The sequence below is a fragment of the Leptodactylus fuscus genome, chromosome 2 (assembly GCF_031893055.1).
Source record: "Leptodactylus fuscus isolate aLepFus1 chromosome 2, aLepFus1.hap2, whole genome shotgun sequence".
Taxonomy (NCBI): Eukaryota; Metazoa; Chordata; class Amphibia; order Anura; family Leptodactylidae; genus Leptodactylus; species Leptodactylus fuscus.
The window spans coordinates 121,639,363-121,661,560 of record NC_134266.1 but is presented as its reverse complement, the minus strand read 5'-3'; the positions used below and the strand labels follow the sequence as shown (position 1 = coordinate 121,661,560).

Genomic DNA, 22,198 nt, shown 5'->3' with positions numbered 1-22,198 from the left:
TTTTTCTTCAAGGACTTCCGACTGCTCCCGAGGCTCCGATACAGAGGTGAATGGATGCTCAAAAGTGGAGAAAATGGACAATGCATTTTTGTCTAATAAGATATTTCTTATATTCACCTGTACAATTCATAGTAGAAATGTTTTAGACATGGAGGTATTCTGAGTAAATCAGGAGATAAACAAAAAAACACAACCCCTAGTGTCAACTGTGTTTGAAACCAATAGGTGATATCTATGGCCCACCAGGATTACAAACTGAACAACATTTAGTTTCATTAAACTACCACATGAAGGTAGGTTCGCACAGAATTCTGGCTTGGAAGGAGTTGTAACATATGGAGACAGTTGGATGGCCCAAGTGAAAGCAGCAGTTCTACTTTATCACAGACTTGCCTTTCAGAAAAACATATAGACAGCTCAGTCTAATATTATTCTAGCCTCGGTTTTAGTTATTCCTGAAGACTACAGCTCCACTAGTGCTATAAAAAGCTGAGTTGCACTTTTATTTCACAATTTATTTAGTAAAACTGCTGCTTTAGGATTATATGAGAATGAAAGTTCACGTGAACCCTATCTGTATGCAATCAAAAACATTGATACTTACCACTGCTTGTCCTAAACTTATCTCTGGATCTTAAGAGAGATTAGGCTTTTTATCCAAACTACAGCAGTCGCTGTACCAACCTGAACTGAGTAGAGCGGCCGGTTTGAAAGAGCTTTTATATCTGATTAGATTATTAGGTCTGAATTCTAAGACCTTGATATATATATTTTTTTTCCTCTGCTTCGGATCGTTTCTCTTAAAGAGCAAAGCGGAATACAATGCCTCAACGGGCAAAAAAAATACTTCAACAAGGATGAAAGTTTCCTAGAGGAGTTAAAAATTGCCTGTACACTGTAAACAAAGTAAAAACAAAAATATAGATATATAAAAACCATGTGCATTAAAAAGGATACATATATTCAAATTTGGGTAAAAGGAAGCTTCCAGAAAGTCAAATATATTTAAAAAAATATATTTAAAACTTCTCAGAATAAGAGTCCTAACATAAAAAAGTGAGACTCCCACCAATACCCTGGCAGAACATATAGAGAGACCAGCGCAGAACGGTACGCATGATGTGATCACCCAGAGTTTTACTTTATGTTAGGAGAACCATTTTGAGCAATTTCAGTTATATTTTTCATTTGCTGGAAACTGTAGGTGTTGAGGTACTACTGCGCTTGAAAAAATGCAGTTTTAGAACAAATAGGACCTTCCAAAATTAAAAAGGTTAATAATATGGATTTCCATCTGTAAATAAAACATAAAAACAGAAACTACCAAACTTGGAAGCAAAGAAAATGTTTAGGTTAGGTTACACCCAGTACTAGGATTGGGGCCAAAATCAAAATTACCATATATACTCGAGTATAAGCAGAGTTTTTCAGCACAGTCTTTACGTGGCCACGTAAACTCAGGACCCCACCTGACATGCATCTACGTTCCGGGCCTGAGCATCGCTACGCTAGCATCGCTACGCTCCTGCTATGAGCGTGGCGATGCTGCGGCCCCGGCACCCACCCCGGTGTCTGTATGCCGGGTCTGTAACTTTAATGGCGCTGCTCTGCTTCAGAGCGGTCACCATACCAACTGGCACCTCCGCTTTAACTTTTACAGCGGCAATGTCAGAGCTCCCTGCAATCATGCCTGCAATCAGAGATTGCATACATGAGCTAGGACATCTCCGCTGTAAGTGTTACAGCGGAGATGCTCTACGATGTCCCGGTACGAGGGGTCCGGGCAGGTGCCGCCATGCTGCTGGAGGGAGCGTGTGCGACTGCTCTCTCAAGTGTGATCCTTTAGATAGCAGCGTTTCTGCCGGGGATTCCCCTCAGCACTCCTGCCAGCGGCCGGCTGCAGTTCTCCTTCAGGTCCGGCCGGCTGGGGAGTCCCCTCAGAGCTCTTGCCGGGGATTCCCCTCAGTGCTCTTGTAAAGGCTCCCCGGCCGGCAGTGCTTTTCTTTTACAGGCTGCTCTATGCAGCCTGCAAAAGAAATGACAATTTTTGCAATGTATTGCAATGCATTAGCATTGCAATGCATTGCATTAGTGATTAGACCCCCTGGGGTTCAAGACCCCTAGGGGGTCTAATAAATGCAAAAAAAAAAAAAAAAAAAAAACATTAATTAAAAAAAGTAAAAAATAAATAAAAAATAAAGGATTAGTAAAGTATTAGTAAAAAAGAATTAAAAATTCAAATCCTCCCCCTTTCACTAGAACACATATAAAACTAATACTGTTAATACTGTGAAACACGTACACGTTAGTTATCCCTGTGTCCAAAAACGCCAGCTCTACAAATCTATAAATATATTTTTCCTGTATGGTAGATGCCATAGCGGGAAAAAAAAGTTGTCTAACTGCCCCTTCCCAGAGACTGAGTCCCCCCCCTTCCTTGGAATTCAGCCTCACTACATCCAGGCTAAATATAGGGTATCTGCACTGCTCATATTCCGTCGGGAAGGGGTTAATAAGAGCACTGCAGATACGCTATATTCAGCCGGGTTGAATTCCAAGTGGGGGAAAACAAAAAACAAAAAACAGTCCTCAAGCTCAGGGAAGGGGCAGACAGACGACCAAAACACCCACTCCCCTTCCTCAGCGTCTACTGCACCCAAAACCTCCGGCCATTTTAATTTTTGAAATTTTCCAGTAGCTGCTGCATTTCCTCCCTAGGCTTATACTCGAGTCAATAAGTTTTCAGTTTTTTGTGGTAAAATTAGGAGCCTCGGCTTATATTTGGGTCGGCTTATACTCATGTATATACGGTAATTGAATATTTTACCTCAATTACAATTGAAGAATTATTTTAGGACAATCCCTTTTAACATGCCACACCCCCTGTATATATGCTACTGGATTTGGGTTATTTGCATATCAGCAATCCTGACTGGATGGCATAGAGTTAGTGACGTATCCTTTAGCCAATGGTAGACACGGATGACATGGATGCAAAACAATTGAAATCATCAATGTGAACATGTTCACCCTAATTAATTGAGCTGTATGCGGAAAGAAGTTGTATGGCCTTATATAACAGCCCCTAGACTACACCTAATATATTCCAAGAGACTCATTCCTAAGATGATTTTCTTCCAAAATAAATAAAATAAATAAATAAATGTATACTGCACGGTATACATTCTACATGTGAACTTTTTATAGTTAGACTGATAACAATGTTTAGAACTAAAACATAAAAAGGAAAATACATGAAAATCATTTATGTAAAATTAAGGGGGGGGGAGTGTGTATAGCATACATGTCAATGAGTAATATGGAAAAACATTAAAATGGGTAGATCACAAAAATATACCTCTTATAGCCAGTTCCCACTGGTGCAGTCATCTCTCCAGATCTACCATCTTCTTTTTGGCTATTGCCGTATAGTGAACTTAGTGTGGGAGGGCTCTTGGTCAAAGGACTCTTCCTTGGTGGACTCAAGCTATGCTCAAATGGGCTTTGCCGAGAAGATGCCCTGAGGGAACCGCTACTCTGTAAAACAGTGGGTGAAGGTGGACTAGGCTTCTGTCCAGGACTGGGCCTAGGAGAGCAGCGTCTAACCACCACAGATTGAACAGAGCTTTTAAGTGTTGGTGCACGTTCTGTAGGACTGTGTTGGGGTGCAGGGCTTTCATCATAAGCTTCCATATCTTGCCAGGCTTTACTTCCCTCTTTGCTACTAGGATCCGCTGTCACAGATGTGGATTGTTCCTTCGAATCATCATCTGTCACCTGAGCGGAGGACCGTTGATCCTTTGAATGACTTTTCTTATCCTTTTTTGATTTACGTTTAGTCTCCACTCGGCTATGATTAGAGGAAGACCTAGAAGATGATGACCTCCGAGAGCGATCTGATGAGGACTTGTCTGAATTTCTTGAACGACTTCTGGATCTAGGAGATACGGATCTCCTCTTTGGAGAGCGTGAACGAGATCTAGCTCTGCGCGGGCTATATGGCTGGCGATTGTAATTTTGCCAGTTGGGGCGGTAGTTCACATATCCACCACGATTATGCTGACCACGTGGATAGAAGCCTCTACCACGACCCCGGAAATAGTATGGCCTCCGATAACCTCTATTGTGACCACGAAAATCACGATTTTGGTACACTCTTGGGTGGTTCCTTTCTCTGTAACCAGGTGAGTAAGACCTTGAGCGTGATCGAGAACTAGAGAATAAAAAAAATATATATATATGTATATTTAACTTAAAAACTGAAGCCAAAATTTTTATGTACATATAATGTAAACACTCATTAGTAGTCTTTGACCAAAAATTAATTTACAGTAGGCACTTGTGCAAGGACAAAAAGCCGCCATCCTGTTACATAATCTGGGAATTACAATCTTGAGCCTTTTTGTAAGAATTTCAAAAACATGAAGATATGTGGTTAACTTCCCAGACTTTCATAGTAACGTTTGTTTTTATCAAAACTTAATTGAAAGGAATTCCCCTTTAAATATGAGTTAGCACAGAAATCTCTGAAACAACGTTTTCCGACTTTGTATGAAGTATTTAAAAACATGCTAGAAAATTACACCAACTCCCAATACCCAAGTGACCCAAGTAAACATTTGTGAACAGCATGTTCCAAGCATTAGCAACCCACGGATTTTCGGGAGTTTCCCACAGCTGAAAGACATGCCTGATGCACAATTTTACATGTACAATGTCTTCCAGCTGTAAAGAAAGAGGAACTAAACATATAATATTACCAGCAATTCTATTAAAAAAAAAAAATATATATATATATATATATATATATATATATATATATATAAATATAAAAGGTAATTCCTGGGAGGCTAAAATATAGCCAAGACATACATGCATTTACAATAAATCCTGGCTGCCAGGTTGCTACAGGGACTACAAAATTTGTTATGGTGGACCCGAGCCAGACAGTTCTGTAGTCTATCTTCTGCACAAAAGCTCAGTGTGCAAAGGCAGCAACAAGAATTAGGCTGTCTATGAGACATCAGTTTCAGTTCAGAGTTTGGCTAAATCAACAAATGAAGTGGGGTGCCCCATGATGCTGCAGTGGGTAATAGGTTCATGTTTAACTCACATCTAACTCTGGGCATAATAACGGGAGCCTCAATCTTCATGTTCAAGGTCACTCAAAGCGCATGACTGTCATATTCATCATGCATGCTATACTACGGGTGGATTCATGGAAGTTTGTGGTATGAAAAGTGTGGCAGATACATGCACTGAGCCTCTAAGTTTGGTCTGGTCTTTAATGTACAAAAGATTTTTACAGGGGGGAGGGAAAGAGAATTTAAATTTTAATATACACACACACACACATATAAATATCCTATTTTGGTAATGCAGATTTATTTTCCCCCTCTTCCACACAAGCGTTGCATTTTAATAAGACTACATTTCTTCCCCCCTCTCTGCTGGTCCTTGTAACTAGGTAGGTTTCTTTCTAGCCCTGACATAATAAGAAATAATGAAAAAGTCATGTTTTTAATATACGTATATATTTATATTACACACACTTTCTACAAAATAAATAAAACTGTATACTTTGCTGCAAAAAGCAGCCAAAATACACAGCAACCATTTTTCTATAGAGAACACAAGTTGCTGAAATATCTAGGGACCACATATGAATTATGTTCAAACAATTTTCACATCTATCTTCAAATACAAAAGACATTTGCTGCCAAAAAAAAAAAAAAAAAGAAAAAGAAAAAGGCAAGTGAGGTAATCCAAATGCAAAACACATTTATGCAAACCATCTGAATGTGTTCTTATATATGAAACTGCAAGCATCTACTGAACTATGTAATCGTTCTACAGGAAAAAAAAAAAAAAAAAGTTTTAAGATTCTGCACAGCAGGGGCCTTTTGTTGCAGGGCTGAGAAGAAAAAAAAAAAAAAAAAAAAACCTGTGCCAAAATTTGATCTACGGAACGTTGGGCTACATGCAAAAATTCTGTGAAATAATAAAGGGCTGCCAACAAGCTAGTCTGAAACATGCAAGTGTAAAGGAAAGACTGACTGTGATAGCCTGCAGCAAAATATATCCATGTAATAATCATTTAAACAGAACAATAAGATCTGTATAACTGGAATGCTGTCATATACATATATATCTATTATGCCACGTAGATTACAAGGTCTGCAATTGGTGAAGTGCATTTACTGTACAAAGTGTTAAAGAAAACAAAATTACCCGAAACAATGCACAGGATGCAGGGTAGAAAGGTGACCAGATAATACAGAACTGACTCAAAATGCTCAATCTAAAAAAACGCTAAACTACAGTCATTTGCTGGGAATGCCAAGATAATATCCAGAACTGAATGTCTTGCATCAAATATATGGATCCCCCTAAAACTGCTACAAACTCTGTATTACATGCAACTCTAGGAACACTCATGAAGAACACTGGCTAAAAGAAATAACTTACTAAACCTGCGATGATCAACACTTATTGGGAATGATCCATGATCTTTCAATGCAGTCAATCCTTCGTACTAAGGGCTTCTGCTAAACTCTAACGAAAACACGCATATCCATGTAACCCTAATACTGCTACATGCAAATAAATGGAAGACACGGATTAAAAGGCATCAGATCAAATTCCAGTTCTTCTTACCTCTTCTTCGATTTCATTGGATTCAAGTTTTAGTGTTACCAGCAGAACAAGATCATATTCTGTTGCCTGAGCTGCTGCAGAGATCTGAGCTAAATCTATAGCTTCACCACAGATTGTGGAAAACGCACCCTTGGGAGCATCGCTGGTCTCACAGGGCACAAGAGAATAGAGGAGAATTCTGCTATGAACAGCTGAAGTTAGAGCTGCGAGAAAAAGTGAAGTTCTGCTCAAGAAAAATAAGCAGGAAAATGAAGAGCATTCACTGACTTCCTGAGCCAAGATGATGTTTTAGCAGCTATTGGCAAAAAAAAGAACAGAAAGTTTCGCAGAACGACTAACACATGTCACACAATACACAGATCTGAGGAGGAGTTAACTCGCGTAGAAACTCAAGTACCAAGTGCAGATACCACATGGGACAGACACTATCAATTTAAGGCACTTGACATAAATGGCAGATACAAGGGAGCTGAGCCTCCGCCCGTAAGATTCAATTAATGTCACACATGTCTCACAGGGATTGCGCTCATGTCCCCTATGTACTCTCTAACATTAACCTTTCATGGTTTACAATACAGCTACAGGCATCTCATCCACCACATGCTCTGAGGGTTAATATGTACATTAACTAGTATTAGCTATGTTTTATACTAAGCAATAGAGGAGTCGCCTGAACAAAAAGATATCAGCAACAAGTAGAATAAAATAAGAGTACACTTTCCAAATCCCAAGCCGTCTATCATTGTGTACATCCCAAAAGGCGTGGAGCATTCAGGTCATAAAAGCTACCATATCAAAGTGGCAGCAATTCAAAGGAGCAGCAAATTTATTTCAAGGTGACATTTCCATTCTCACCTAGGCTTGAGAAAGATTCTAGAACCAAAACTGATCCTTTGAATTGCTGGAGTGCTGCCGCTTTGATATATACCTATATATTATATATACTTATTTATTTTAAATTTAAACCAGACAAAGATAAAGCAAGGCACTTTGGATCCAAATCCATCACTTTCATACACTTGTTTTTCACCCTTTTATAAACCATGTATACAAGCATACAGGTATACAAGCAATACAAAGCAAGAATTCCCTGTAGAATGACAAAAATAAATTAAGCGAGATTTATAACAAAACCAAACCAATAAAAGCAAAAGGGCCAAGTAATATCACAATGATGAATGAATACTGATTTTCTGGGTGTTAAGAATGAGAATAAAGATAGGAGACAGGAAAGTAGATTTGATTAGAGAATCAAAAGGAATTATGACTGGCTATATGTTAAAACAGCAAGGAAATTACAAGAAGCCGAAACACATCTTGAACAAAACCGCAGACATATTAAAGATCCATTGTCAGACAAAATAAAATGTATCTAGACAAGCCTGTGCTTCCTGGGTAATATGGTCTGCACTATGGCAACATTTCGCACATCGGCTAGGACTTGAACTCCGTGTATGATAGTGACCTACGATGCTTTAACCCCTTCCCGCCGATGGCATTTTTTGATTTTCGTTTTTGACTCCCCTCCTTCTAAACCCCATAACTTTTTTATTTCTCCGCTCCCAGAGCCATGTGAGGTCTTAATCTTTGCAGGACAAATTTTTCTTCATGATGCCACCATTAACTATTCTGTATAAGGTACTGGGAAGCTGGAAAAAAATTCAGAATGGGGTGGATTTGAAGAACAAAATGCATTTCTGCAACTTTCTTACAGGCTTCAGTTTTATGGCGTTCACTGTGCAGCCAAAATGACATGTCCCCTGTATTCTGTGTTTCGTTACGATTCCAGGGATACCAAATTTATATGGTTTTATTTACATTTTAACTCCTTAAAAAAAAAAATCCAAAACTGTTAAAAAATTTTTTTTCTAAAAGTCGCCATATTTTGACAGCCGTAACTTTTTTTATACGTCCATGTATGGGGATGTATAGGGCATCTTTTTTTTGCGGGGCTGGGTGTACTTTTTAGTTCTACCATTTTCGGGAAATGCTATTGCTTTGATCACTTTTTATTCAAATTTTTATCAGAATCAAAACAGTGAAAAAACAGCAGTTTGGCACTTTTGACTATTTTTCCCGCTACAGCATTTACCGTACAGGAAAAATATTTTTATAGATTTGTAGAGCGGGCGATTTCGGACACAGGGATACCTAACATGTATGTGTTTCACAGTTTTTAACTACTTTTATATGTGTTCTAGGGAAAGGGGGGTGATTTGAATTAATACTTTTTAAATTGTTTTTTTTTTTTTTTTTTTACATTTTTTTTTTGCATTTATTAGACCCCTTAGGGTTCAGGGGGTCTGATCACTAATGCAATGCATTGCAAAAAATCCTCATTTCTTTTGCACGCTGCATAGACCAGCCTGCAAAAGGAAATCACTGCTGACAAGCCCATGGAAACGTGACGTCGGCCCTGGAGCATGCATCCTTTGACCGCGGTGCTGGAGGGGTTAAAGCCTCCAATCGTTCCGGGGCGGATCGGAGGCATTAGCGCTGGCTGTCTACTGTGTATGGCGGCTGCCATAGTTAAACACCCGACATGCACCGTACTAGTACGGCAGATGTCGGGAAAAGGTTAAAGGGGTTGTCCCATGAAAAGCATCCCATCCATACTAATAGTTTGTGCGGATTTAAGACTTTTCATAAATACATTGCTTTATCAAAACTGCTTTGTTTGGCCGCCATCTTAATTTATTCACTTCATTGTTGGCACTGCGTTTCTATGGCCACTGGGCTTATCTGCTCAGTTCCCAAGTGACATAGCTGCCTACTCTCAGGGGGGAGGGAGGGGCTGAGTGCTGAGAGCAGCTGTGAGCTGTGTTTGTCTGACAAGCAATGAAGCTCCTCAGATAGGGCAGGGGGGAGGTGAGAGCTCCGGATTACTGTGCTGTCTATCTTCAGCTTTTCCACTTATCAGCTAATTTAATTGAATTTGGCTGATAAGGGCTGAGATAGGGAGTCCGTTACCTCTGTATGTAATGCAAGCTGACTCAAATCCAGCTCTGCTACATCAGCTTCATACTGTGGTAATGCATTTACAACCAATCCCTCATTACTGACTGCAAACATAGCAGATAGCAGAGCAAGTGAAACCACGCCCACCAATGTGCCGACAAATCCAGGAAGTGAAGAGAGCACATAGCCTGCAGAACAAGAGTTATAGGAATACCCCTTTCAGGCAGTGTTTCCCAAACTTTTTGAGTGGAGGAGCACTAATCAGGACAGAAATTCTATAGGGAGCACTTAACATATTTTACCTAAAACCTACATAGGTGCCAAAGATAACGAGCGATATTCAAAATTTTTCTTTTTCAGTCACAGTTAAAAAAAATAAGGAACTTAACTACATATAATGAAAAACAAAAATCCACAAAAACACAGATCCTATTTCTTAAATCAAATCAGATATTTTATATCTGGTTCTGGATAATCACAACATCCATATTTTAACCTTTTAACATAATATCTGAACATACCTGTTCGATGTTGAAGCCGCTGCTCTTACTGGAGGGTCTGTGTCAGTGGTATTAAAGAGGACCTTTCACCACTAGGGGCACATGAAATTTTATACACTGCTAGAAAGCCGTATTGTGCGGTCACTCGATCCTTGCTGTGTCAGTTTAGTTTACTCATATTTGCAGTTATTCGCCACGTGTTATTCGAAAAACATTCCTAATTTGGTTGTTCAGCAATGGATCGCTGGTTGAAGATTGGATCCTTCAGAAAAGCATTAAAGAGGACCTTTCACCTCCAAGGCACCTGCAGAGTAATATACCGCTAGAAAGCAGACAGTGCGCTGAATATCCGTTTTCACGTTCTGTGCCACCGGTGAAGAGCCATCAGTGCCTGTACTATAGCTCTTCACTGTCAGAAACGCCCTCCCTCACAGTAGCGCCTATAGAGCTGTACTGTGAGAGCGGTGAAGAAGCCCCCTCCCCTCCTGATAGTACTCGTCCATAGACTAGTACTGGGGGGCGTCATTGCTGGGCGGTAAGCAATGTCCCCTCTCACAGTACAGTGCTATAGACGCTGCTGCGAGGAAGGGTGTTCCTGACTGACTGTCAGAAACGCCCTTCTGAAGGTGAAGAGCTACGGTACCGGCACCGATAGCTCTTCACCGGGTGCACAGAACGTGAAAACTGTCGGCTTTGTAGTGGTATATAAAACCGCATGTGCCCCAGGAGGCAAAAGGTCCTCTTTAATGCTTTTCTGAAGGATCCAGTCTTCACCCAGCGATCCATTGCTAAACAACCAAATTAGGAATGTTTTGCTAATAACATGTGGCGAATAACTGCAAATATGCATAAAAAATTAAACTGACACAGCAAGGATCGAGTGACTGCACCATACTAGCGTGAAAGATGACTAAAGAACTTCAGTCCGTAGGTGCAGCTTGTTCGGCGAATATACGAGACCGGCGTATTAAGCTGGAAGGGGCGGTCTGAGATCAATTTGGAAGTGCCGTCCAACCGTGAAACGTTAATCTGCAGGCCTCATATATTAGGATATTAGGAGTGCATGTGAACTAGTATTTTGAAACACTTCACATTTATCTATTTTTTATTGTTAACCGTTTATTATCACCATATTGCAGAGCACCTGTAGATGACTCGCGGAGTACAGTTTGTGAAACATTGCTTTAAGGTCTACTGTCTTGTATGCACACCACTACTGTAGAGTAGAACAGAAGATGTGCAGTCAGGCTCAAACTCTCAAAACCAGAGACCACTGTCAGACAGGCAGTTTCATACTTAGTACAGGAAATGAGAAAACCTCTTACTAGATAGTTCTATCAAAGTTTCTGTAGTAGGAAAAACCTGTGAAATGATTGATACATTTCACTGGAATATAATATACATATAGTAGTTTTCAAAGAGTCATGGGAGTATCACTTTATTGTGCTATAGCTGTAAAAAGTTCACAAGCAGACTCAACCCAAGTCTATTTGCACAGACATTAATGTCAAACACATGTTGGAGTCTGCCCTGTGAGAAAGGGAAAGCCTCAATGATTTTTATGGGACAGTGTTCGGTGATTGAACTGTGGAAGGAGGAGCAGTGCTGCACTCACCACCTATTTTTACTTACGACTTCCATCTAAGGCTCGGTTCACATCTGCGTTTGGTATTCCGTTCGGGAAGTCCGCTTGGGGACCCCCCTTCCCCCCCCCCCCCCCCGAATGGAATACCGAACGCATTGACAAGTGGACCCCATAGACTATAATGGGTTTGTGAGTTCTCCACGCGGTGTCCGCATGGAACATGCAGAGAGAAAAGTACTTTATGAACTACTTTCCTCTCCGCATGGCTCGTGTGGAGACCGCGCAGGAATCAAACGGACTCCATTATAGTCTATGGGGACCGTGCGCTTTCATTGCTCACCGCTTGTCAATGCACAGATGTGAACCAGGTCTAAGCTAGTTACAGGTCTGCATTAGAGGTGGTCTGTAACAAAAGGATCCCTACTGAGACCAGGAAGAGGTAACCTATTTGTAAGGCTCAGTGGTCAGTCAGGAAAAAGCAAGATTTTTTGTTTTTCAAACCTCATAACCTGCATCCATGTGACCTATATTCTACAGATCTTTAGAATTCCTGGGATACTAAATTTAAATAGATTTACTTTTTAACCCCTTAAAAAAAAAAATAAAAAAAAATCCAAAACTAGGAGAGTGTGGGCAGGTACTGGGAGGGGAGACATGAGTGACGCACTCACGTCTTCCCGCGCACACCCTCCAGCTGCACCAAGTCCCGCCTACTCCCTGCATCTTTACAATACTAGTGTAGGGAGGCGGGGGCGGGGCGCAGGACACTCTGAAGACATGTGAAGGACAGAGGACCGGACCAGACCAAGAAGAACAGAGAGCTGCAGCTGTGCAGGTAAGCGGACACTGGTGGGGGAAGGGGGTTAATCACTACACAGCGTGGGGTCCAAAAATGTAATCAATTTTTGGACTACATGCTGTATAGTGAATAGGATCGTTTTAAAAATCCGATCTCCGATTATTTAAAAAATCCCATTGACTTGCATTGGGATCGGAATCGAATGGAAAATGATCGGAAATCAGATTTTAAAAACGATCCTGAAATTTCAAGATCGGCTCAACCCTAGTCTCTAGGTGTCATGGCAACTGCTCACCGGACCGAGATCTTATTCCCGACGTCTACAACAACATGAGGCACCCGTGCAGCTCCACAAAAGTGGTGTCTTGGTCAGATTTGTAAGTAAGCATAATAACTAACTAAATAAATTTGTCCGAGGCACTAAAGGCCTTAATGCCAGTGATCAGGGTGTTAGCGCCGGGCCTCTGCTATATAATACTGCTCAACTCCTGAACTGCCAGCAGATTTAAATATCCAACCTCCACCATAATAGTATGGCAATGCCAGGAAGGATTTAATAAGGCTAAGGACCTGGAAAATTAGGAAAACAATTCCAAGTATTATATTTAAATTGAGCCAGTCAGCAGTAAACAGTACCTTGTGATTCTATAGTTTCCAAATATGCCTGTGTTATTCAGCTTTGTAGCTCCATTTTCATGTAAATTGATGTTGTATTCATATGCAAATGAGGGGAAGTGTGCTTGGGGACAGACCTTAACTTGCCCAATATTTATTGCTGATATAAACCATGAGCAAAGAAAAACCACAAAATTGGCTAGAAGAAATCCGTCCCACCCTTTACACCACTCCAAAGTCGAAAAGTGAGTGGAAAATGGACAGTTATACTGGCGAGCTAATGTAGGTGAAAGTAGATTTATAAAATGCAACTTTTTTGCAAAAAAAAAAAAGTGTCAAATTCATTCTAGTAAGGTGTGGCATAGAAAGTACAGTAATATCGCAGGACGGAAGTGTTAGACTTAGAATGTCTGATAAATTTGGCAATGCAAACGCAAGTTCAAAAAACAAATTCTCATGATAAATCTTCTAAGTGTTAATATAAACTGACATAATTTGTAAAACATTTTGTGCAAACTGTGACCAATAGTGAGACCAATGCAGCAATAGGTTCTAGAAGAAAGACTGAAAAGCCCTACTGTAGTACATGTACACAAAAATATATATGTATGTATGTATATATGTAAAGTGTGTACACACACAAACTATATATATATATATATATATATATATATATATATATATATATATATATATATATATATATATATATATATATATATATATATACACTCACCGGCCACTTTATTAGGTACACCATGCTAGTAACGGGTTGGACCCCCTTTTGCCTTCAGAACTGCCTCAATTCTTCGTGGCATAGATTCAACAAGGTGCTGGAAGCATTCCTCAGAGATTTTGGTCCATATTGACATGATGGCATCACACAGTTGCCGCAGATTTGTCGGCTGCACATCCATGATGCGAATCTCCCGTTCCACCACATCCCAAAGATGCTCTATAGGATTGAGATCTCATTGTCATGTTCAAGAAACCAGTCTGAGATGATTCCAGCTTTATGACATGGCACATTATCCTGCTGAAAGTAGCCATCAGATGTTGGGTACATTGTGGTCATAAAGGGATGGACATGGTCAGCAACAATACTCAGGTAGGCTTTGGCGTTGCAACGATGCTCAATTGGTACCAAGGGGCCCAAAGAGTGCCAAGAAAATATTCCCCACACCATGACACCACCACCACCAGCCTGAACCGTTGATACAAGGCAGGATGGATCCATGCTTTCATGTTGTTGACGCCAAATTCTGACCCTACCATCCGAATGTCGCAGCAGAAATCGAGACTCATCAGACCAGGCAACGTTTTTCCAATCTTCAATTGTCCAATTTCGATGAGCTTGTGCAAATTGTAGCCTCAGTTTCCTGTTCTTAGCTGAAAGGAGTGGCACCCGGTGTGGTCTTCTGCTGCTGTAGCCCATCTGCCTCAAAGTTCGACGTACTTTGCATTCAGAGATGCTCTTCTGGCTACCTTGGTTGTAACGGGTGGCTATTTGAGTCACTGTTGCCTTTCTATTAGCTCGAACCAGTCTGGCCATTCTCCTCTGACCTCTGGCATCAACAACGCATTTCCGCCCACAGAACTGCCGCTCACTGGATGTTTTTTCTTTTTCGGACCATTCTCTGTAAACCCTAGAGATGGTTGTGCGTGAAAATCCCAGTAGATCAGCAGTTTCTGAAATACTCAGACCAGCCCTTCTGGCACCAACAACCATGCCACGTTCAAAGGCACTCAAATCACCTTTCTTCCCCATACTGATGCTCGGTTTGAACTGCAGGAGATTGTCTTGACCATGTCTACATGCCTAAATGCACTGAGTTGCCGCCATGTGATTGGCTGATTAGAAATTAAGTGTTAACGAGCAGTTGGACAGGTGTACCTAATAAAGTGGCCGGTGAGTATATATATATATATATATATATATATATATATATATATATATATATATATATATATATATATATATATATATCTGTTATATAAATTTTTCTAATTTTTTTTGCAACTTTAAAATGGTGGCTAATGTGCATTTACTTTGTTTGACAGTTTGAGAAAACATTTACCTGTGTCTCCGCTTCCGAGAATGTGAGAGAGACCTTGAACGGGATCTAGACTTAGAGAATGAACGAGATCTCGAGCGAGATATGGAGCGGGATGACCCCGACCTGGACTTTGACTTGTTTTTGGACATCTTTCAACCACCACGTAGTCCTTGTTCAGTAATCTAAACAGAATTTTGAATAGCAGTCAATAAAACAATCCAAACAACTTCTAATTTTTATATGCACAAGAACATCAAACTGGTTTTATAGTACAGAAAGAAAGAAAGAAAGAAAACCCCCCCCCAAAAAAACAAAACAACTACGAACCCTTTATAGCTGTGACTGAACACATCTCAAACTATTATAGATACAAAATGTCTAGTCTTAAAACTTTTACAGGCTTATTTCAAAGCCCTATCTTAGGCCACATAACCTGGTCGTGACTGAAATGCATAGACATCCATGTGCCTCTGTGGCCCTATTCACTGCTCCATACAGGAGTCTGTGATAATACATGGCCATGAATCATCACGACTAGCACACGGACAACGTACATGGGTTGTGTGCATGGAGCCTTAGGAAGATCACTGATCTGACCATCAGCTGCTTGAAAGGACCACAACATTCAGGTAATCACCTTTACAAAAACAACCAGCACACAGACATATACTGTATCTTACGGCCTATTCACACGGAGTAAAATGGCGTGTAATTTGGAGTGTAATCTTTACACGTGTAAAAAATTTACATGTGTATTTTGGAGTGTTTTTTTCTTTTTTTTACATGTGGCATTTCAGTAGCGTTTACGGAAGCGTTTTTTTACACGCATAAATGCTCCAAAAAACGCTCCGTAAACGCTACTGAAACACCACATGTAAAAAAAAAAAAACAACACTCCAAAATACACATGTAAATTTTTTACACGTGTAAAGATTACACTCCAAATTACACGCCATTTTACTCCGTGTGAATAGGCCGTATTTTTACAGGTGTATTTTTACAGGTGTAAAAAATATCATTGAAGTCAATGGGATAGCAAAATTTACAAGTGTAATTTTACTCTACAACATAAGCTAGCGTTTACTCAGTGTGAACTTAAGGCCCCACATAGCAAGCAGTAGCAAAAAATAAAAAATAAATAAAAAACCCAACTGTAGAAAACCACCACTTTTTTTCTATAGTTTTTCACAGAAATTCCGCAAAGTTTTCCTCTGCCGACTTTCTGCCACCATTATACCCACCGTATATACTCGAGTATAAGCTGACCCGAATATAAGCCGAGGCCCCTAATTTTACCACAAAAAAACTGGGAAAACTTACTGACTCGAGTATAAGCCGAGGGGTGGGGGGGAATGCAGCAGCTACTGAAAAATGAGAGTGTTCTTGAAAACGCAGCTTTTCTTTTCTGTAATGTGTGAATGGGATTAAACAGAATCCCATCAACTTTGCAGGTACTGTAAAACTATAAACATACAAAAAAAATAAACAATATCCAGGTGCATAGTGCTATTTACTTTGACAAAGCCCTGGTCGGGTGAAACGCACGTCTGGTTATGGTATGGTTTTGAATGGCGGTATAGGTAATATGTTTATGGGGCTCTATGAGCTGTTCATATGTTGCTTCCTGTGTGTGGGGTTTCCATTGTTGTTTTTGTGCCGTTTGTATCCCCTATATACTAGATATTGGGATAGAACCCTTACACATGTATGGTCAATTTTTATACAGGAGTGACCCCATCAGTATGCATGCACTGACACTTTAATACCTCTTCATTACTGTACCTCATGGGTTTATCTGTTCCCCTACATATATATTGTCTGCTTTTGTGTTTTCATATATGTAATGGGTTGGGTGTTCTGTTGAATTGCCCAATATAAGGCACCCCCCGAAAATAAGGCATTCCTGCCAGTGGTGGGCGGGGCTTAGCGGGGGATTCGGGGGGCAGGTCTTAGCGGAGATTTCGTGGGCGAGGCTTAGCGTTCCCCACTTTACTGACACAGCAGCCGTGCTCTGTGATCCGTGCGCAAAGCCGGCTCCTGCCTTTGCTGCCCGTGCTGCTGTAGGATGAGCTCTTCCAGCTCATCCCAGTGGCAGCAGCCGGCTTTCCTGTGCACACGGAGCACAGAGCACGGCTGCTGTGTCGGTGAAATGGGGAACGCTAAGCCCCGCCCACCACTGCCGGGACGAACAGCAGCACCAGCGCTGCTAGGAAGATGGGAAAGGTAAGTATGATACCTTCCCCCTCCACTACCTACAACCGGCAGTCATGCTGACGCTCCACTAAGGAAGTGCCGGCATGACTGCCGATTGTAATAAGGCATCCCCCGAAAATAAGACAGGTCCTATATTTAGGGCGACAATTTAATATAAGACACTGTCTTATTTTCGGGGAAACACGGATATGGAAACCACTGGAGTTTCTGTAGGTATAATTGTAATTTCCAAAACCACGTTCTGGAAATTGCAACGTTTCCACTGCACGTATTTTACCACCCTGTGAGGATGGGATTCGCTAAATAGGACATGTGGGGCACCAGCCTAAAACAGTTTCTCTCTCTGTATTTAGACTTGTGCTGCTTGGGGCGGGGCTAGAATCTGTGTTGTGGGAATGGTATTATTAATTTATTTTTTTTTTACTTTAATTTTTGTCTTTTTTGTTTCTATATCGCGCCCCCCCCCATAAGATTATAACATGGACGTGGGGGATGTGGGGGTATTTTAATAGTATTTTTTGTGGGCAGATTTCCCCTGTAACTGGGTCGAATACATTTAGCCCCAGTCATAGGAGGAATGCAGCCTCCTGACCAAAACTGCAGAGCTGATCTGGGTCTTCTAGGGCTCAACAACCCTTAGTTTCTGCTCTACTGCAGATCACACAACCTGGTCCGAGGGAAGCAGCATCATGGCGACTACCATAGCTGTATATACAGTCCTCATTGAGCGCTATGTATACAGCACTTGGGAAAAGAAGAAGGTAATAAATCATTCCTGCCTTCTCTATAGGAGCTTCAGCTGTAGATACAGCCAGCTACCCGATGCAGCTGCACAATTTTGTTTAGCTGCTTAACACTACAAGGACAAATGGGTACGACCTGGCCCGGGTAAGATTGGACCACCCATCTAGAAACTAAAAGTTCAATGAGCTAGCACTAGGAGGAGGAGTTAGATATATTCTACGCAGACATCATTGCCAACCATTGACTACAGCAAAGACACTGTTGATCAGTTTCTTGCAGTGGAAGGAGAAAGTCCACATGGAATATATAGGAAGCCAGGGCAGGGCGATTGTGATCAATAGAGTGAAATTGATAAATTCTACTTTTTTGATACTGCAAATTAAATTGATTTTACTTGCACAGTCCTACACACACACCAATGGTGCCCAGCAAAGCTAAATGAAAGTCTGGGTGGGTTCACATGATGCTTTTTTTTAAAATTAAGATTTTTTTTTTCATCGCATTAAACTGAAAGAAAAAAAAAAATAAAAATAAATGACACTCCGCTGAAATCCATAGTAAAATGTGCTTTTCATTACAGCAATAATATTTTAGAAAAAAAAAACAAAAAAAAAAACACACCAAAAAAAACAAGCATGCAGTTCTTAAGCAAAGCAATGTGTGAACCCAGCCTTCCGATAGTTACTTAGATACTCCTCCTGTCACTTGTCAAGTGGATTAGTTTGCTGTTAAACAATTAACAGCTGAACCTAGTCAAGTTACACCTTCCTTTCAAGAAGCCATTTTACAAGCAGTGTTTCATGAAATATTTACAAACTATCACCTGTTTAAGAACTAATCTCTCCTAATCCCGGGCTGCTTACGCTGTAAGTTATTATGAGAGCACAGCTGTAGCAAAACAAATCTAGTAGTCAACGCACAGAAAGAATGAACTTTCACAGAGGTCATTAAATTGATCCCAATGTAGCTTGATATGTAAAAATGTACGGACAGTCAAATGATGGCAGGCCATGAAATACTACAGGGTTGTGACTTTACGGGGAATACAAGCATTTACTAAAATCAACATGGCAGAGTAGGGTCAGAGTTCTCCTTTTTTATAAAGTTCATAGCTAGGGTAAACCTTCATCTCAACGCATTGAGATATTTTTTTTCTATTTTGAAGAGAACTTGGATAGCACATCTGTTTGTTTGGCAATGGCAGGCTCCTAATTCTTACACTTCTAAAGCGGTTTCTGAGATGTTGAACATGAAGCATTGCTCCAACAAATCACTAGTATCCAAGAGCCTGCCAGAAAGGATTTAATAATCTCCTTTCCCTCCCCCCATCTATAGCAATTACTGTAGTCAGAACAAGCTTTATATTTAGATGGTCATCACAAGTTTTCCTTCTCTTTGGGAAATTACATGGAAATATTACGTGGTTGGCAGCAGAAAATGCCCAGCGTACTCTTAAGGCTCCAATAAATGTTCCATGTCTGACTGCGCCAGATGAGATTATCGGCCAGCTTTTGGAAAATATATTAAATGGGATACCTGGTTTAGAAAACACTTTATTAAATGCCCTATATTAGGGAATGAATAAAAACTTACAGATTATACTCCTGGCCACAGTGAACATGAATCGCCCTGGAGAACCCAAACTGTCCATGTAGACAGCCCTATAATATGCTAAATTTCCCCTAAGGTGGCGCTACAGGGGAATGTGGTTACTAGCAGTTTATAACTGATCGCTGGAGATCCCGGCAGGACAGCCTGGGACCATCTTATTATGTGTGAACCCTTCTGACAAAGAGAATAGCTCCAAGTGAACACCCTATTTAAAGAAGACCAGTTGCCTTCTCTGACCTAGCAGGATGATTAAATACAGCATCATCTTTCCTTACAACTTTTTTTCACTATTCCTCCAGTTGGTTTTTTAGTCAGAGCTGTTTCAACTTCTCACCCACGAAAAGTGGATGAAACTGTTTATTTAGCGACGTTGAACATCTGTTCCAGGTCTTTGATGTCTGAGTCATCTGTTTTGCATCCATTTTTTTAATAGCCTGACATGGGAATAACCTTTTACTCCTCTATTAAAAGGTAAATATAATTTAAATATGTGGGGGGTTTTGTTGTTGTTTTTTCCTCTTACTCGAAGCCTAGCGTGAAATGGATTGCACTTATACCCACTCCTAAGGTTGGTTTCATTTACATATTTAAAAAAAACAAAAAAACAAAACACTTTTGTGCAATGCGTGACCTCAGTCTTAAAAGGATTTAACCCATGGCATACAATGATAGCATCTCTCTAGGATACACCGTCCCTTTCTGACACGTCCATTTACTTTATTATAAATTGTACCACAGCGAGTTGCAATTTCTTTTTCACATTTAGGAGTCACAAATAGATCTTAGAGCTGTCATCTGACCAGTACTTCTAAAGCTAGTTACTGTAATATCTAAGTGTTGTCCATAAGCGGAACATAAAAACATTTTACAAAGATGCTCGCTCAGCAACGCTGTAAAGGTCTATTTGTGAGGCCATTGCTCCCTAAGGTACAGCTGGCAAGCTTAAACAGCAGGTGAAAGACTGAAACCTGTTTATTACTTAGATACTATAGAGACATTGGCACCCACCTGGGGACATAAGGTGGAATAAACAGCCTGAGGGATCAGAGGACTCCTGGGTCGTATCCAACACACTGATACGCCACGTCAGTGTAAAGGGCAATACAACCAATACACAAAATGAAGCAGAAGACTAGCACTTGTATAACTCCTGCACTCTGATAACTGACATATAGGGTTTAAAAAACAAAACAAACGTTTATCTGGTTTGTATGTACAGAAGTTTCCCGATGATCTAAAAGGCTTAATGCATAAAGACCACTTAAAATAAACTTATAGACTCACACTAAAAACCATAATATATCCAAATTACTAAGGAAATATAGGCATTAAAAATATAAAACTGGAGGTACTATTAAAGAACTTTACAGTTTTCAATACTCTGTTACCCTAAAAATATACAGTGCAGTGAGCTGCAGATACAGACGGAGAAGGAAATGGTTAAGCATGTAATGTAATCGTGCGCCTTTCATCTAGATTGTCCAGAGACACTGAAACTGGAGTAAATCTGTACTCCGCAGCTCTTATATGGGACTACACCATGAGAATACATATACAAGTAATCATAACTAGAAGCGGTGAATCATTTTACAGATATGCTAAGCTTACAAATTTACAAGGCACACAAACTTTCTAAAGACGAGGATCGCAGTCAGGAAACCATCCCAGAACTTACAGTGAATAAAGAAGCAGGAATGATGTGAGAGCCTCGCTAGCAGAACCAGAAAGGTCAAATTTCCTTCCTGGTTTCGGCTACAAAACAGTTTTGCAAATCTGCAGAGTTGAAACTCCACCCAATCTCCTATTAAAGTCAGAGCACAGCTTGGAGGTTATCCTCAATGGGGGATCGCAACACAAAAGAAACTGGAAATTCATCAGGAAACACAAACTGATGGACTGCCACTAAAAAAAAAGTCTATATATTAGATAGAAAACACAACTTTGATGAAAAATGCTATAAGAAAGGTATAGATTACAGCAATAATACGTGGAACATATACCATTAGATGTGGGATCTAGAGGGAAAGTGACAAATTGTGGGGCAGTATTGAAGTCAGCATTTCCTAATAAGATAGTTTGTACAACTTCAACTGTGAAACAGTCGTTCTTTCATGGTACAAAGAAATAGTACATGTGAATACGAAACTCATCAGAGGGAAAGCGCCATTCATCAGGATCCTCCCAACTATTCTCAGGCAATGATCATTCACCCTCAATTCACTTCTAAAGATCAGGCCAGATTCACATCAGCATTCGGGTAGTCTCCCCCCTCGAATGGAAATCTATACGCATTAGTAAGCGGTTACCTAAGAACCAACACGGACCCCATAAACTATAATGGGATCTGCGGAGAGAAAAGTGAAACCACACGGACCTCATTATAGTCAGGGTCTGTGTGGTTTCTTAGGTAACCGCTTTTTAATGCGTATTGGTCTCCCCAAGTGAACTCCCGAACGCA

The 22,198-nt window shown here is 40.4% G+C and overlaps 1 protein-coding gene across 6 annotated transcripts in view; it reads right to left on the bottom strand.

The window, feature by feature from the left end:
• THRAP3 (thyroid hormone receptor associated protein 3) overlaps positions 1 to 22,198 on the bottom strand; it is a 47,984-nt gene that overhangs the window by 14,000 nt on the left and 11,786 nt on the right. For 4 of the 6 annotated variants that reach the window (XM_075264504.1, XM_075264500.1, XM_075264505.1 and 1 more), the window contains 2 exons: positions 15,193 to 15,353; positions 3,359 to 4,213 (listed from right to left, as the gene is read on the bottom strand). In XM_075264504.1, the coding sequence (XP_075120605.1) occupies positions 3,359 to 4,213; positions 15,193 to 15,320 (983 nt within the window). In that variant the 5' untranslated portion in view covers positions 15,321 to 15,353. Of the gene's footprint in view, positions 1 to 3,358; positions 4,214 to 6,657; positions 7,092 to 15,192; positions 15,354 to 21,415; positions 21,500 to 22,198 lie in introns of those variants that run through there. The other 2 variants (XM_075264502.1, XM_075264503.1) reach the window with 2 other exon arrangements.